The 15,438-nt window shown below is 33.7% G+C and overlaps 1 protein-coding gene across 1 annotated transcript in view; it reads left to right on the forward strand.

Moving 5' to 3' along the window:
• Positions 1–15,438, forward strand: part of LOC136035972 (serine/threonine/tyrosine-interacting-like protein 1) — a 62,443-nt gene that overhangs the window by 21,189 nt on the left and 25,816 nt on the right. The window contains exon 2 of the mRNA XM_065717871.1: positions 12,427–12,773. Coding sequence (XP_065573943.1) covers positions 12,427–12,773 — 347 coding nt within the window. The remainder of the gene's footprint in view (positions 1–12,426; positions 12,774–15,438) is intronic.

The following is a 15,438-nucleotide window of genomic DNA, read 5'->3' on the forward strand; positions in this document are numbered from 1 at the left end:
TTTGTCCAGATGAGGGTTTCAAAATGGGGAGGATTATTTTAAAGTGTAACCGGAAAGTGACGTATTGGCATTTTTGGGTATTGTCTGTAAAAACACGGATAAAATTTGCAGGGAATTTGGGTTGGTTTTCAATTGTTGTTTTTCAATTCCTCACCTGATGATGGATTTTTCTTTAAAATCAGTAAAGGAAAAATAGGTTTGATCACCGACGTAAATTGGTACTAATTTGTAGGAAGGTCTAAGCAGGGTGGGTATTTTTTATTGGAGATCGTATCCGAGACACACCGGTGTAATTTCAAATGCAGTTTTCCGTGTGGGGTGTTTTTTTTCATGGAGATCGTAGACTGGAGACTGACCCAACTGGTGAACACACCGGTGTAAATTTAAATGGACCTTTTCTGGACTTGAACTCTGTTCATTCGTCGTCAACGTCTTACTACCGTTTGCCGCGTTGAAATTACAAATGGCTTTACAGTCCTTGCGATCCAAATTTCTCGGAGATTTCTACTGTTGATGAGAATGGGCTGCCGGGATGGTTTTCGAAATAGGTGGTGAAATACCAGTAGTATGTCATAATTTGGTAAAAAGATTTTGTTTTCCCATGCATGGGCAGACCGTTATTTAGGGACTCATAGAGTCCACATAATATTTCTTTGGTAGAGGATGGGGTATGGATTGGCCAACATCAAAGCAAAAGCTTATTGCCAACCTTGATCCAAAATGGTACATTGTTGTACATCACGTTCTTTTTTGGTGGATGCTTTCCAATGGTTTTGAGGTCACAAATATGCATAGATCCCTCCAGTTTGATCAGTAGCCATATGTGAAGACATTTCTGACACCTTTGTCAGTAAACGCTCTGAGGTAAAAGCGAAGGTTGAAAAAGAGATATTTAAACTCATTTTAATGTCTGCCTTCGGTAAGATGTGCGAGTGTCTGCGTCATAGGAGTCGGTGACGTTGTAACCGACCCAAAAGAATGTACCCAAGTCATTGCCGCTTCAAATTTCACCTGGTTCACGATCAAAGACTCCAATATGTTCCTTTTATATGAAAAAAAGAAGTTTAGTCTTAATATAAATATTACCACAGGTAGCGCAATTTTAAAAATCTCCAAGAAACTTATGTCGGAATTTTGTTACAAGCTACAATGGCCCTAGGAGATGCAAAATGAAGTGTATTATGAGACACTGATTCTTCCTGTTATTAGGTAAAACAGACCATCCGTTGGACGATTTGAAAAATGGTGAGCACATTAGCTCTTGAATGACTATAATAACTGGAACGAGTCCATTTATCAGGAACTAATGAAGTGCCAGGCCCCAAACAAGATTTATTTTATAAGGCCGAGGTGGGGAGCGACATGGATCCCAAAGGTGTGCTTGCAGGTCCGAAATTTTACTGTGTGTAAACGCATAATTAGGATATAAAAAGTCTGCAATGGAGTTCCTAGACACTATTTAAAGAAAAATTTGACATTTTTCTTATAGAAACTGTGTAGAGCATAATTTAATTCCAAGATTGAAGGTTATGACAATTCGCCCTTAAAAATACCAAAACTAGACAGTTAGAGTTTAGAAATTGCCTTGTCATCCATATCAGCCAAAGTCTGTGTGCACACGGACGGTGTGAAAGTATTACCACACGGCTACTACCTTACTTTAGATCTAGACGTATGTGTACAAATTACACAGATTCTTAGTCTGGAGAAATTTTAATAGTTGGTGGGAGTAGGGTCCGTTTTTTTTTAATTTTTTATAAACATTATTATGTTATATATAATTATGTTATATATAAAGATATAAACATTATATTAATGTTTTATTTATTTATTTTTTGCGCAAGGCGGAGTCATTCTATCATAAAAGTGATTAATATTATACTATTATTTCACCAACAACGCTATGGCCACCGGCTTGCTCCCGTCTGGGCTCAGAATTGGACGGCTGCATTTGCCATTGCATCTTCCGGCCACCTAACCATCCGGGGGGTGTCTATTTCTAAGTGCTTTTTTAATGCCCAATTGACTATTTTATTTGCCTCTGTAAATATGTTCTAGTATTTTGAGTGTTGTTTAATTCCCAAGTCCTTATGTTTTTATTTTTTTTTAATTTATAGTGCATTTATTTCGGTACTTATTAAACAGATTGAGGTTAGGTTTGGTTAGTTTTTCTTAAAGCAAGATGAGTAATATGTATCAATTCAAAACTCCATTCAGATCATTTCTCAGCAGTCTATCAATGTCTGGCAAAATAAAACTTTGAACGAAAATAATACAAAATCATAATAATTTTTTAAAACTGAAAAATATCTGTTATTGCTTTTGTGTCTGCCAAGATTCCTATGATAAAATAAATACTATTGCAACAGAGATAAAATTCATGCGGTGTTTCGCTGTGTTTAATACTATTGAATCAACTCGTTTTTGATTATTTGTGATTTAGCTGAATCCATTGAAGAATGGTCTCAGAAGATGTTAGAGCCATTAACTAGTCGATCTCATTATGAAAAGTCTTCGTAACTGTTTTTCTCCTCAATCTTTTTTATCAGAGCAAATGTCTGAGGACACTTGCCCTGAATTGTATTTACTATATCGGAGATGTTCGTGATTTTTTCGTAATTCAGGATTATCCTATCTGAGCTTTGCTTAAATTTAACTGAAGGCAATTTTCACTCCCAGATGTAGTTCAGCAGCAAAAAAATCAACATAGTTCCCTTGTACGCACTTAGGCTTGTAAGATAACAGAAAATATTTCAAAACAAAACGGCTTGTTCAAGCGGGCTGTAGTTTTTTTTCACTTTTATTGCCAATTATCGCGGTACGTGTAAACAGTACTCTGTAGAAAAATGAACAAATCTTACAAATTGACTCCAACAGAACTTGCTTTTTAACCAACAGAACACTTTGAACATAATCTTGATAAATATAGTAGCAGTGAGACAATTGCCGACGATGAAAAATTATATTTGGTTCGAAATGCTCTTTGACGTGTTGACAATTATTACACATACCGTGAAAAACCGCTCAAAGTGAATGCCATTGATCAATCTCAATCTCAAAATTCACCGCCAGCACTACCACCACCGCCAAAACAAGAGGAACATTTCCCTAAGGATTTAACAAGTGTAGTAAACCTAATGCCTTGATCGTATCGTGAGCAAAGTAAAAGACTCTTGACCTATTTCACAAAAAATGAACACGTAAAAATTGATGAAAAAAGAGTAAAGTTATAATCCATATCAAGAGTTAAAATCTAGTTGATTTGGTATAAGATTTAATTGCAAATTGTAAAAATTTGAATCATTTCATAGTCATTTTATAAGTTTTTAGAGTCATCAAACTTTCCAAAAAAGTATTATTGTTAATTGCCGCATTTTAAATTGATGAAAGGATTATGGAGAAATAGCGAAAGATGTTTTAAATCTTTTTCGGAAAATGCTAGCACGCAAAATGTGGTAATGATTCAAAAGGCGTCAAGCGAAGGCGTCTTAATATTGTCATTTCACCTATTAGTATGCAAAAGGGTTGCGAAGACTTCAAACCACTTTTCCGTTCAAAATGGCTCAAGTTTTGAAACGTGTTTATGAAAATATTGGTTAAGTGGGAAGTTTAAGTTCTCCCACCGCACTTGTTCGATTCAACGGAGTTGAAAAAAATCTAGCTAAAGAGTATTTACAGAGTGATACCAGCAACAGTCTTCATCGAAATCATAGAGTTTGCGGTAGTATTTATAAAAAAAACTAAAGCCTTTTTCCCAATGTACATATTACAAACAGATCTTTTGACTCTAGACAAGATTCAAGGAAAACACAATAGTCATTATTTTGCCATTGAGGGTGCCTTCAGTATTTAATATAGTAAAAGCTTCCATTACTAAGGAATATGCCAAGAATAATATTGATAAACAGAGCTCTTTTTCAAAACTGAGTTGGGTGAAACGTAAGGTCTTAAATATCATGAGTCATTCATCTTTAAACCATGTTTGTTTTCTGGATTATAAAGGTCCACTGGAACCGAAACAAGTCACGTAAAATTAGGTCATCTTCAAATGTAGATATTTTACAACGTTCAATTTTTGTACAATCGGGACTTCCTCACTTGATTAGTGAATTCGAAACTCTAACAAGTCCTATTGCGGTACAACCAAAGATATCATTAAGAAAATTTTTTCGAAAATATACAACCTTTCGTCTATTACGTAACAATCACCCAAATCCTAAAGAAAACATTTGCATAAGTAAGCAAAAATTCCGTATTACGTAACAATAAGGTTTACTATACAATTACATAAAAAATAAATATAATGTAGTATTGCATAATACCCAGGGGTTCAGTAGCATCGTGAGGAGATAGTAGTTTCAATAGTACACCCTCTGTGCCTATCTTTACTTCCAGTGAGGCTCCAATGCTGAAATTCAGATTTGAAAAGACAGAAACTACCATGTATGTGAAGGAAATGTGACTTTCTCCCACTCTTTATTGAAAGTAAAGTTTTTTCTGTTAATCCTGCAGAAAAAGAAACTTTAGCTTAAGAGGAGTACGGGAATAGACATTAGCAATGTGGTCTTCTGTTGCTACCATCTATTCCAATGTTGTATTAAGAGTTAGTACGGATGCCCCTGCCTAATACCTCAATCTGTACTATCAGATCAATATTGGGTATATTTTTTATCATATTAATGTTACTAATCCCTTAATATTGAATTAATAGTTATTGGCAGGTGTATTTGTCAATTCAGTATCTTTTTGTTGGTGGATATCTTTTGTTCATCGAGATCATACTTTCTGGGTTTACGAAAGGAATAAAGGAATTTAAATCCTCTTCCTTAACCCAATCGATTTCATTTTGACAAGGGCATATTCTTTTGCAAACAAACTCTACTACTACTACTACTACTACTACTACTACTAACTCACTGCAGTACCAAGCCACCTAAGGCCAACACAGCTACGCACGCTCCTCCTCCAACCTAATCTATTTAAAGCCTCCCTCTTTACACCCTCCCAAGAAGTTCCCATTTCCTTTGATAGTTTTCAAATCTGTCACCGATCATTTTTAGATACGGATAACGTAGTAAGACCAATTAATTTGTTAATTTGTCTTGTTACAATTGTAAGATGACTAGATTTTTTTGCGAAACTGACCCTTTAAAACAATCATGAAACTTCCAGCATATGACGAATATGGAATGACCCTATGTTGCACTTTCCCTCGATTCCTCCCCTACTTAAAAAAATTAACCCATGCCATGATCCCCCTCATAGCGCGGGGTCTAACCATGCCCTTTCAAAAATTTTCAAAACCAAGAAACAAATCAAGAGAATTCACGAAAAAAGCAGCAACATACGAATTGGAATTGGAAAAACTAGAAAACTCAAAAACGGAAAACGAAAACAATCTTCCAAAAGCCAGCCTAACCTAACTTAAATTCTAATTATTTTAACCTAGGTTAAATATTCCCATGTTATCCTTTAAAAGACACTAACACTATTTTCAAAAAGCAAATGAAATTACACCTAATCAATCGGTGAAGAGAATTTTCAAATGGTTGAAATGTGCTTACAAAAGTTTAAAAAAAGTCAAAACACACAAACTGCATTTTCAAAATGTTAGAAACACGTGGATAGAAACTTGAAAAAGTTAGACACAAACAAAGAGAACCTTCAAAATATCGAAACACGCTTGTAGAATTTTTAACAGGTAAGAAATACACCAATAGAATATTAAGTCGGAAACAAAAACTAAATTTCAAAAATTCAGAAACTAAAAAAAGTACGAGAACAGATTTTGCAATAACTAAGGAACGGGTGAACCTAATTTTCAAAAGTCAGGGAGATAAAAACAGTAACTTTAAAACTTGAGAAATGTGCGAACATAATTATGCTAAAGTCATGAAGACAGGAATATAATTTTATAAAATTTAAAAAACGTCAACGAAACTCTCGAAAAGTAAGAAACATACAAACATAATTTTGGACAAGTCAGATATACGAATATAAGCTTAAAAACTCAAATACATACAAACAAAATTTTCAAAAGTCAAGATTTACCAAAGTTAGCTATTAACTATTTTAATCTTGGTAAATTATCCCCTCACGTTAGCTATTGACACACTGGTACCTAGTTTGAAAAAAGTCAGACAAATGTGTGAACAAATTAAAACGGGGAAGAGACTTTTCAAAAAGCTATAACACGATTTGAAGCTCTTCAAAAAGTCAGAAATACGCAAATCAAACTTATAATAAGTCAGAAAAAGGTGAACGATATCTGGATGAAGTTAGAGACACACGAAAATAATTTTCAAAATTTCAAAATACGCTAAAAAAATTCAAATCAGAAACACAAGAATCAAACTTAACAAAGTTAGAAACAAGTAAATAGAAAACATGCCAAAACACGGAAACAGAACTTTCAATAACTCATAAACGTAACTAATAATTCAGAAACGTAACTAAAAAATCCTAAAAAATTAAAAATAAAGTTGAAAAATTCAGATGTAATAGCAGGAAATTTCAAAAAAGTCAAACGCGTGAACATAACTCTCAAAAAGAAGTAAACACGCAAACAGAATTTTAAAAAGTCTGAGAATTGGTGACAAGAAACTTAGAAACTCAAAACTACATAAACAAAGTTCGAAAAAGTCAGAATTACCTAGGTTTCTTGCTAACAAACTAGTTTTTAACAGACATTTATCAATATTAGCTTTAAAAACATGCAACTAGAGTTTTCAAAAAACTCAGAAAGCACATAAACGCAATTAAACAGTGAACCAAAATTTCAAAAGTCAAAGATTCCGTATAAAATTTTCAGAATGTCAGGAACAAACAAACAGAATGTTTTAAAAGTCAGAAATTGCGAAAAAATTTCCACTAAGTCAGAACTACCCGAGGAAAAATTAAATCTAAGAAACGCGAACAGAATTTTTAACTGTAAGAAAAATGCGAACTGAATGTTCAAAAAAGTCAGAAACATAGGATTGGAAATCTCAAAAGGTATGAAGCAAGCGAATAAATCTTCTGGAAACTCAATACATATGAATAGAGACTTCAATCACTATAAAAAATAAGAGCAAAATTTTTAAATGGTTAGTTTAAGTTAAGTTAGCTGTTGACTATTTTATTTTATTTTATGTTGACTAATTCGACTATTTTAGATTAGTTATCCCTCCATTTTGGCTCCGAAATCGCAGGAGCGGAGTTTTAAAAATTTCAGACAAACACATGAACATTACCAAAGGATGAAAAGGATTTTCAAAAAGTTGATACACGCTTACAAAATTTTTAGTCAGATACATATAAATTCATTTTGCAAATTTTTAGATTCATCGGAACAGAAACTTGAAGAAGTCAGAAACATAAAAAATTTTTTATCAAAATTTCAAAACACGCTTAAAAAATTTTCATTATGTCAGAAACCCGCAAATAGAATTTTCAAATTCAAAAATGAGAGCCAATTTTTCAAAAGCTTGGATACGAACGAAGAGAAAATTCAAAAATTCCAAAATTTTTGAATATTTAGGTCAAATTCATTCACTTACGTGTCTTCAATTGAAAAAATTTAGAAGCGTATCTTGACTGTATTCAGATTCTTTCCACTGTTTGATTATGTTCGCTGTTTTTTAACTTTGTTTTTAAAACTGACTTTTTGAAACTATATGTGCATGTTTAAGAAGCAAACATGGAACGTTTAACCCAATTTAATATGCTTCAAATTTAACTTAGATAAATATGACTTTTGAAAATTCTGCTCGTTTGTATTTGAGTTTTTCCTATTTCTTCTCGCATGTATCTGAATTCTTAAAAATTCCATTTACCTGTTTCTTACTTTTTGGAAGTTCTGTTTTCGTGTTTTAGACTGTTTCAAGCTACTTTTCAAGTTCTTGATTTTTTAATTTCTCTTCTCATGTTCTTGCTTTCGGCAATTCTTTTGCTCTTCTGCTTGTTTTTTTAATCTCTCGTCACATTTTTCTTACCTTTTTGAAAATTTGGTTCGCTTGTTTCCAATTTTCAGAAAATTACATTCGTGTATTTCAGACTTGTCGAAAATTTTAAGTCTGTTTTGAATTTTGAAATTTTCTTCGCATGTTTCTGATTTTTCTAGCTACGGTTCACTATTTTTGTCTTCGATAATTTGTCTTGCAAGTTTATTACTTTTTGAAAATTTCGTTTGTTTTTACTTTTTGAGAATCCAGTTCACTATTTTATTATGTTCATGAGTTTTGCCAACATAACAGTGAAAACAGATTAAAGGAATTGTATATTTCGACCACTGGTGCCACAGGTGTATATTTCAATCCTAACCTCTATCAGAAAGATCTACAGAACGAAACGGAAACTCTTTATCACCCCAAAGTGATTATTTTGATCTGTGTGAATACATTTGTTTTAATCGTAATGATTTAGTTTTTCTATTGATGACGGCCAATAGGGTTTGTGATCAACATATCTACATTTTTTGTATCTGTTTTAACTGACTAGTAAAAGTACTTACTCCCATTTCAACTTTTATTTGTTTGCTATAGAACAGCAGTAGGGTCTTAGAAAATATACCCAAATCAAGGTGTTACCTAGAAAATACGTCATATATAAGGGCAGACATGACCAATCAAGCATAAAACTTTTAAATTCAACAACATTTCATTTACAATTGGAAAAAAGAAGTTTTTGCCACCTTAATCAGAAATTCAACTTACATTTAGGCAATAGTAAAGAAGAAAATACACAACTCAAGACTTTGAATGAACAAGACTTTTAGGAAATATACCCAAATCAAGGTGTTACCTAGAAATATGTCATATATAATGGCAGATATGACCAACAAGCATAAAACTTTAAATTCAACAACATTTCATTTGCAATTGGAAAAAAGAACTTTGTGCCACCTTAATTAGAAATTCAACTTACATTTAGGCAATAGTAAAGAAGAAAATACACAACTCCAGACTTTGAATGAACTCTTATAATGAAATCTCTCATACAGATCTTGTGGATAAACCGGAAATTTTTTGTGACCCAAAAGTAATTACTTTGTTCTGTATAAATACGTTTATCTTAATTATAATGCTTTAATATTTCTGTTGATGACAACCACTGGTGCATGTTGTTGAAACATCTACATTTTTGTGTCAGTTCTCACTGTTTTATAAAATGACTTGCCCACGTTTGATCTTTTGTTTGTTCGTCATTGAAAGACAGCGTGGTCTTAGAAAATTCATAATTTAAGGTATTACCTCGAAAATATGTCATGCATCTGGGGATACGTGACCAATCAATTCCCTAACCTTAAATTCAACAACGAAAATCAAAAACGATAAATTCAACAAGGAAAATTTACAGCTCAAGATTTTAAATGAACCCTGAAAATAAACTCTCTCAGACAAATCTAGCGAATGAACCTGAAATTGTTTGTGAGCCTAAACTAATTGTTTTTTTCCGTATAAATACGTTTGTTTAAATTGTAATGCTTTAGTTTTTATGGTCATGACGACTACTGTTGTCTTTGGTCAAAATATCCCTATTTTTGTATCTGTTTTCACCGTCTAATAAACAAATTTATTCCTGTATGAACTTTTATTTGTTCTTCATAAAAAGGCAGTATGGTCTTATAAAAAAGTCTTATTTAAGGTATGATGACAAAAATAAATTTTAAAAATTCTCTTCGTGTGTTTTCTTCGTTATTTGGAGTTTTTATCGTTTTCTTTGTGATTTTTCAAGTTTCTGTCTGCATGTTTCTGTCTTTGAAAATTCGGTTTGCGTGCTTCTGAATTTTCGAAAATTTTCTTCATTGTTTGATTATGTTCTAAAATTTCATCTGTCTTGGGACATAGTTTTTAGCCATTAGGTTCCACTTGAGACATGAACGTATCTTGTTTCTTAATATTGAAACCCAAGTTTCTTAAGACAACATAACAATAGTAATAAAATCAAACATATTTTAAGCTCATGTATTTGAAATGTCTATTATTCAAAAGTTACTCGCGATATATTTCTTAGCCACAGGATGCCGCTTGAGGCATGAAGATACTCTGTTTCTCAAAACTGAAACCCTAGCTTCTTTGAACGATCTTGCAATAGTAATTAAATCACAGATATTTTAAGCGTAAGCGTGTTAAATGCTCACGTTCTGCAAGTTACTCGAAAAATAATTTTCAGCCATAAGATGCAACTGGACATGGGGGTATTTTATATCTCAAGATTGAAACCGAACTTTCTTATGACGATCTAACAATAGCAACAAAACCAGATATATTTTATACTTATGGGTCTGAAATTTCCATTTTCCAAAAGTTACTCGAGATATACTTTTTAGCCTTAAGATGCCAACTGAGATACGAGGGCAACTTGTTTCTGAAAACTACAACCCAAAATTCTCAAAATGATCTCTTTTTAGACGAGGGAGGGACTGGGTGCTGGTCATGGGCAATGGGTTACCAGGAGTAAGTTCCAATTAATTTTGAACCAAATATCGTCAATATTTTTGTGGTTTTTTATGGAGGGGAACACGAGCATTGGAGGTCCAGGGGGTTTCGGAAAATTAGATGTTTATTCTTGTGGGGTTTTTTTGGAGGGAGAGGGGTCATTTAGGGCCAAAATCATATTACAAATCATACAGTTCTTTGGGAGGGAGTCGAGGGGCATGGTTCAAGGAGTGCCACGTGCCATGATGACTCACGGGACATGGAGTTCCACGGATCACCTACTGCCCTGGTTTATGATGAGCCACGGACCACGATGATCCACAGGACTAAGTGTGCTACGGGTTATTTAGAGTTACAGCCAATGGAGAATAATTAGCTATTTAGTTGCCATAGAGTATTTAGTGCCACAGGCTAGGGGCCATACTGGTTATTGAGGATCTAAAGGTAATAAAAAGAATCACAGGGGCATGGAGGGACCCAGAACTGGCGAAAGGACCACGGGGTATGGAGATTTTTAAGATGGAGGGGTAGATAGGGACAGACCACGGAGGGTCCTTCATTTCCCGTCACCTTCTCAAAAGTTTTATCTCTTGCTTCATTCACAATCTTAATAAACTAATAAGCTGTCCTCGCAATCTTAATAAACTAAAAAGGGTGAATTAAATGGTCTTGCTGCGCCACCAGTGTTAAAAAATATTTGACAACAGATTTGCGAACAATCAAAGAATAATTGCAAAAAATGTAAGCCCTTGTCAAGGGTTTAATTCTACCCTAGGATGGAGGATAGTCTATAATTAAGAAGTGAAATTAATCATTATTCCGCAACTCTGAAAATTTTGTGCCAGCCTTACATATTGCAGAGACTATCTATCTAGGTTTTCCTGTAATTAGCCATGGTTCTGAAGTGTTTTATCCCTTCCATCAAGTTGATAATTTACAAGATTTAAAGCAATTTAGAAACCGATTGTAACAACATTCTTTCTGCGTCATCTGTATTAAAAAATAACCGATATGATATTTGCAAACAATCAAAGTACATTTGCAAAATGTACTGTGCCGTTGTCAATGTAATATTAGTTCAGTTATAACAAAGGATTTTAGTTTCTTTATCCCTTTTTAACAACCTCAGAAAGCTTCAACTTGATAATTGAAGGATATCCACCCAAAAAACGACAATCAGTCGACAAAAAAACATCTGCCAATAACTGTTGCTTCAAAACTGAGGGGTTTTTAAGATTAGTTTGACGGGAAGTATGTTGTTCTGCTTGTAAATATTCAGTCATTAGGTGGGGTGACGCTTATAACCATCAAGACGATTAAAGAATAGATAACAGCAGAAAGAGGTAACCATAGTACGGCTTATGCCCTTACTGTTCACGAGAACATTTCGATGAAAGTTCAAATCTGCTGTTAAAGTAGAAGAAAAAAAAAGGATACGGCATTAGACTTTACAGTCCGTACCGGCGGTGCTGATCTCCGTTTCTTTGTTAAAGTCCGCTGTTAAAGTACTTCAATAATTCAATGACTTATTTATTTACTACTAATTGAAGATACAAACTGTTTAGTTGAAAGGCTTTGAAGAGCAATTAGTTAGCAACCCTGAAATTAGCTGCTAGTAATATTTACTGCACTCTAAATACTTCCAGGAAAATTTATTAGTCATGTTTTTGGAAATCACAACTCAAGGGTTGAGGAAGTCGTGGCAGCCACGACTTCCACGACTTTTCCTTATAATAAGGAAAATAACAACAAGAAAAATAAGAATAACAAGAAAAATAATAAGAATAATAAGAAAAACAAGAGTAATAGGTGTTGGAATGATATAATGGAAATATATAATTTGGGGCCATATTTTTACACATTACGGTGGTTGGGGGTAGAGTAAACCGATACTGCATGCAAATCGTGTTGGCAGCAATTATTCTGCATATTTTGAAGTAGAAATTGTTTTTTAACATACTTGCTTCTCAAGAGTAATTAATTAGGCTTATACAACTTTTTCTTACAGCTTCTTACGAAGAACTTAAAGGTCTAAAATTAGCACTCCTTCCAATCGATGACGAATTTGACAACAAACCGGGTCTCATATCTGCTCGCCAATTCCACAATATTTTTTACGATGGCTTCTATGCACCTTATATGACAAATCAGGACTACCTACTTATAATCGACTGTCGCGATGAAACCACATTTTTGGATCAGCATGTACTTACTGCTAGATGGTATGGGCTTATATCTGCAGATGAAATAACTACTGCCCTAACAAGACATATGCATATTGTTCTGTATGATGAAGATGGCTCTGGCATAGATGAGGATCAATCACCCATTAACAAGCTTTTTGACAAACTCCAGGTAACTGCCCCTGAAAATATACAAACAAGGACTCCTGTTAAGGCGGGGACAGGGGACAACCAGACCCTAGATTTTAAAAAATAATTTTTAGTGTTTAAGAAATATGTAAAATAAAGGTAAGGGAAACGGCACTAGACCCTTAAGGTCCGCACCGGCGGTGCTCATCTTCATCTCAAGGCCCTATAAATACACCCTGAAAAATACGTCCACCTCTTAGGCTTAAAAAATATTGTTTTACTTTTTAAAGAAACAAAATACCTCCCCTTCTCTAGAGATGGGGGGTTTCATTTAAAAAAGAATATTTTGTCATTACATCATCATGAAATTGAGAAGAGTTCCCTCCCCCCTTCTGTATTGTTGGGAATCGACACTATTGTACGCAAAGTTTGAATTTTAAATGATTTAAATTAAAAATTAGTTTAAAATGAAAGCAAAGAGGGATGTTAAAACTTGAAAAATAACCAAAATCATTTTGCGTTTGGCAAAGGCCGTTGCTCCCTTTTCAGTCACCAACTCTTTGCAATAAAGTTGAAGCAATGGCTTACTGTCCCCCTGTTATGAATGTAGCACATATAACCAGTATGCAATTGAAGATATCTGATTTGCTGAGTACCTCTAGCAAAATTTGAGTTAAAATTACATTATTAAAACTATTCCCACTAATTGTGGAAATATGAATATTCTCGAGGCATTTTCATAAGAGCAATTACACTTCTGTCTAGGGCCATATCCAGGATTTTTTCTGGGGGGTGGTGGTGGTGGATATTTTACACAACAAATTTTTCATTGGGGTGGGGGGTACACAAAAACATTTTGGAGAGGGGTGGACTTAAATCCACCCTGGATACGACCTTGATTCTGTGACATTACTCTTGCGTTAGAAAACTTATGCACGAAGTAGCCTATAGGGAAAGCACTTATTCTTCAGTTTAAAAGACGTGGGGCAATAGCTCTTGGCCTCCATACAATAAATGAAAGTTTTGGTTATCTGTAATGTGACTTCTGTTTTCACTCATTTTTTATATATCCAATTTCTGTTCGTTTCGTTCGACCCATTTTTGGGTTTAACCTAAATATAAGTTATAAGGGGGCTACAACCTCTTGTTCTTTAATCTCCATTTTAAGCGTTGCTTAGTAACACTTCGAGTAAAAGAGATCGTATCGGTGTATTTGTTGTTCTAAATAGAATATGATTCTCCTTTGGGATGGGCAATTAGTGCATCCTGTGTTGCCAGATATAGTTAAATTTTACTAGATTTAGTAAAAACGGACACGAGTTAGTAAATTTAGTACATCGGGGTCAAATTTAGTAAATTTTTGATCATTTTTGAAATTTAGTAAGTTTCTTGGTAAATTTTTCAGAAATACGAAAAAATATTTAATGACTTTTGTACCAAGTTTCATTCTTTTGAATAGAATTTGAATATTATGTCTGAATTGATATTTTTTATTCTATGGCTTAAGTTGCAGTCCCTTTCCCCTCATCATCAACATCAGTATATCGCGTGAAGCTTTGAAAATCTGAAGTGTGGATACAACCAACCAATTTCCTTTTTATTGAGGAATCATTTCTGCAGTAGTAATTTACTTTTAATGACAATTTTGAATTAAATGATAGGTGTATTCAAGGGACAAGAGTGTATGGTCATTTTTTGCTCAAAAGTGGTGAAAAACTGAACAAAAAAGGATGTACACCACCAACATGTGATAAATCCTCATGGGGGAGGAAAAACTGACTCATGAAGTGTTTTGTGTTTTTTTAATCGTTGTCTTCGTTTAATCGAAATCAAATTGCCGCGAATGAGATTTTATAGGACATTTTTCTTATGTAATTTTCTCTAGCCCTGATCATACCCTCTGCTTGTATAATGTTTTAAGTCTTTCTGATTCGTGTAAGATCTTCAGCAATCAATGTGTATCCTAAAGGAACTTCAAGATTCCCTCTTCGCTTTCGAATGGGTGTACTTGTATTCGGAATCCCTTTCTCAGATTCAGATTCATTTATTCAAAAATGAGTGCCATCTCGCAGATGGCACTCATTGTGGCATAATTATTTACACTTTTAAAGCATATTGGACTAACGACAGACCCCATCTAAGAAAATGTCAGCATCAGAAACAGAAATAATTCTCCTATCGGCAAAGATCTCATCTTTTGTTGTGAATGGTGATTAAATAACAAATAAAGAAAAAGACTGAAATCAAAAGACTAAATGAAAGATTGAAAAAGTTGAAAAAGATAAATAAATCAGATTGAGGAAAGACGTGTTTCTCCAGATAGAAAAGATCTAGCTCTTCTATCATGACCGATTAGAAACAAGAAGAGTGATGGACAAGGAATCATCGTGCAAATAAAATATTTGCGACATTTGAATTATTTTTGAATTAAATATTTGATTTGTTTATTTTTGCTAAGAGCCAATTTTTGGTGGAAAAACTGAAATACATATATTTTTCTTACTGGCAATGCAAATGAATCTCTTAAAGCAAATGAGTAATTTTTTTCTTAAATAAATAGCACATAAAAATGTTGCTGATAAGCAGTTACCACGAAAGACCCACTTTTTTCTGGCACGCACATTATATCTTCAGCAGAATCAGGCAAATAAAGCAGAACCTTAGAATCAAGGAGAGTCAAGAGGTTAGAATCAAGTTTATGTTCCAAT

The sequence above is a fragment of the Artemia franciscana genome, chromosome 15 (genome assembly GCF_032884065.1).
Source record: "Artemia franciscana chromosome 15, ASM3288406v1, whole genome shotgun sequence".
Classification (NCBI taxonomy): domain Eukaryota; kingdom Metazoa; phylum Arthropoda; class Branchiopoda; order Anostraca; family Artemiidae; genus Artemia; species Artemia franciscana.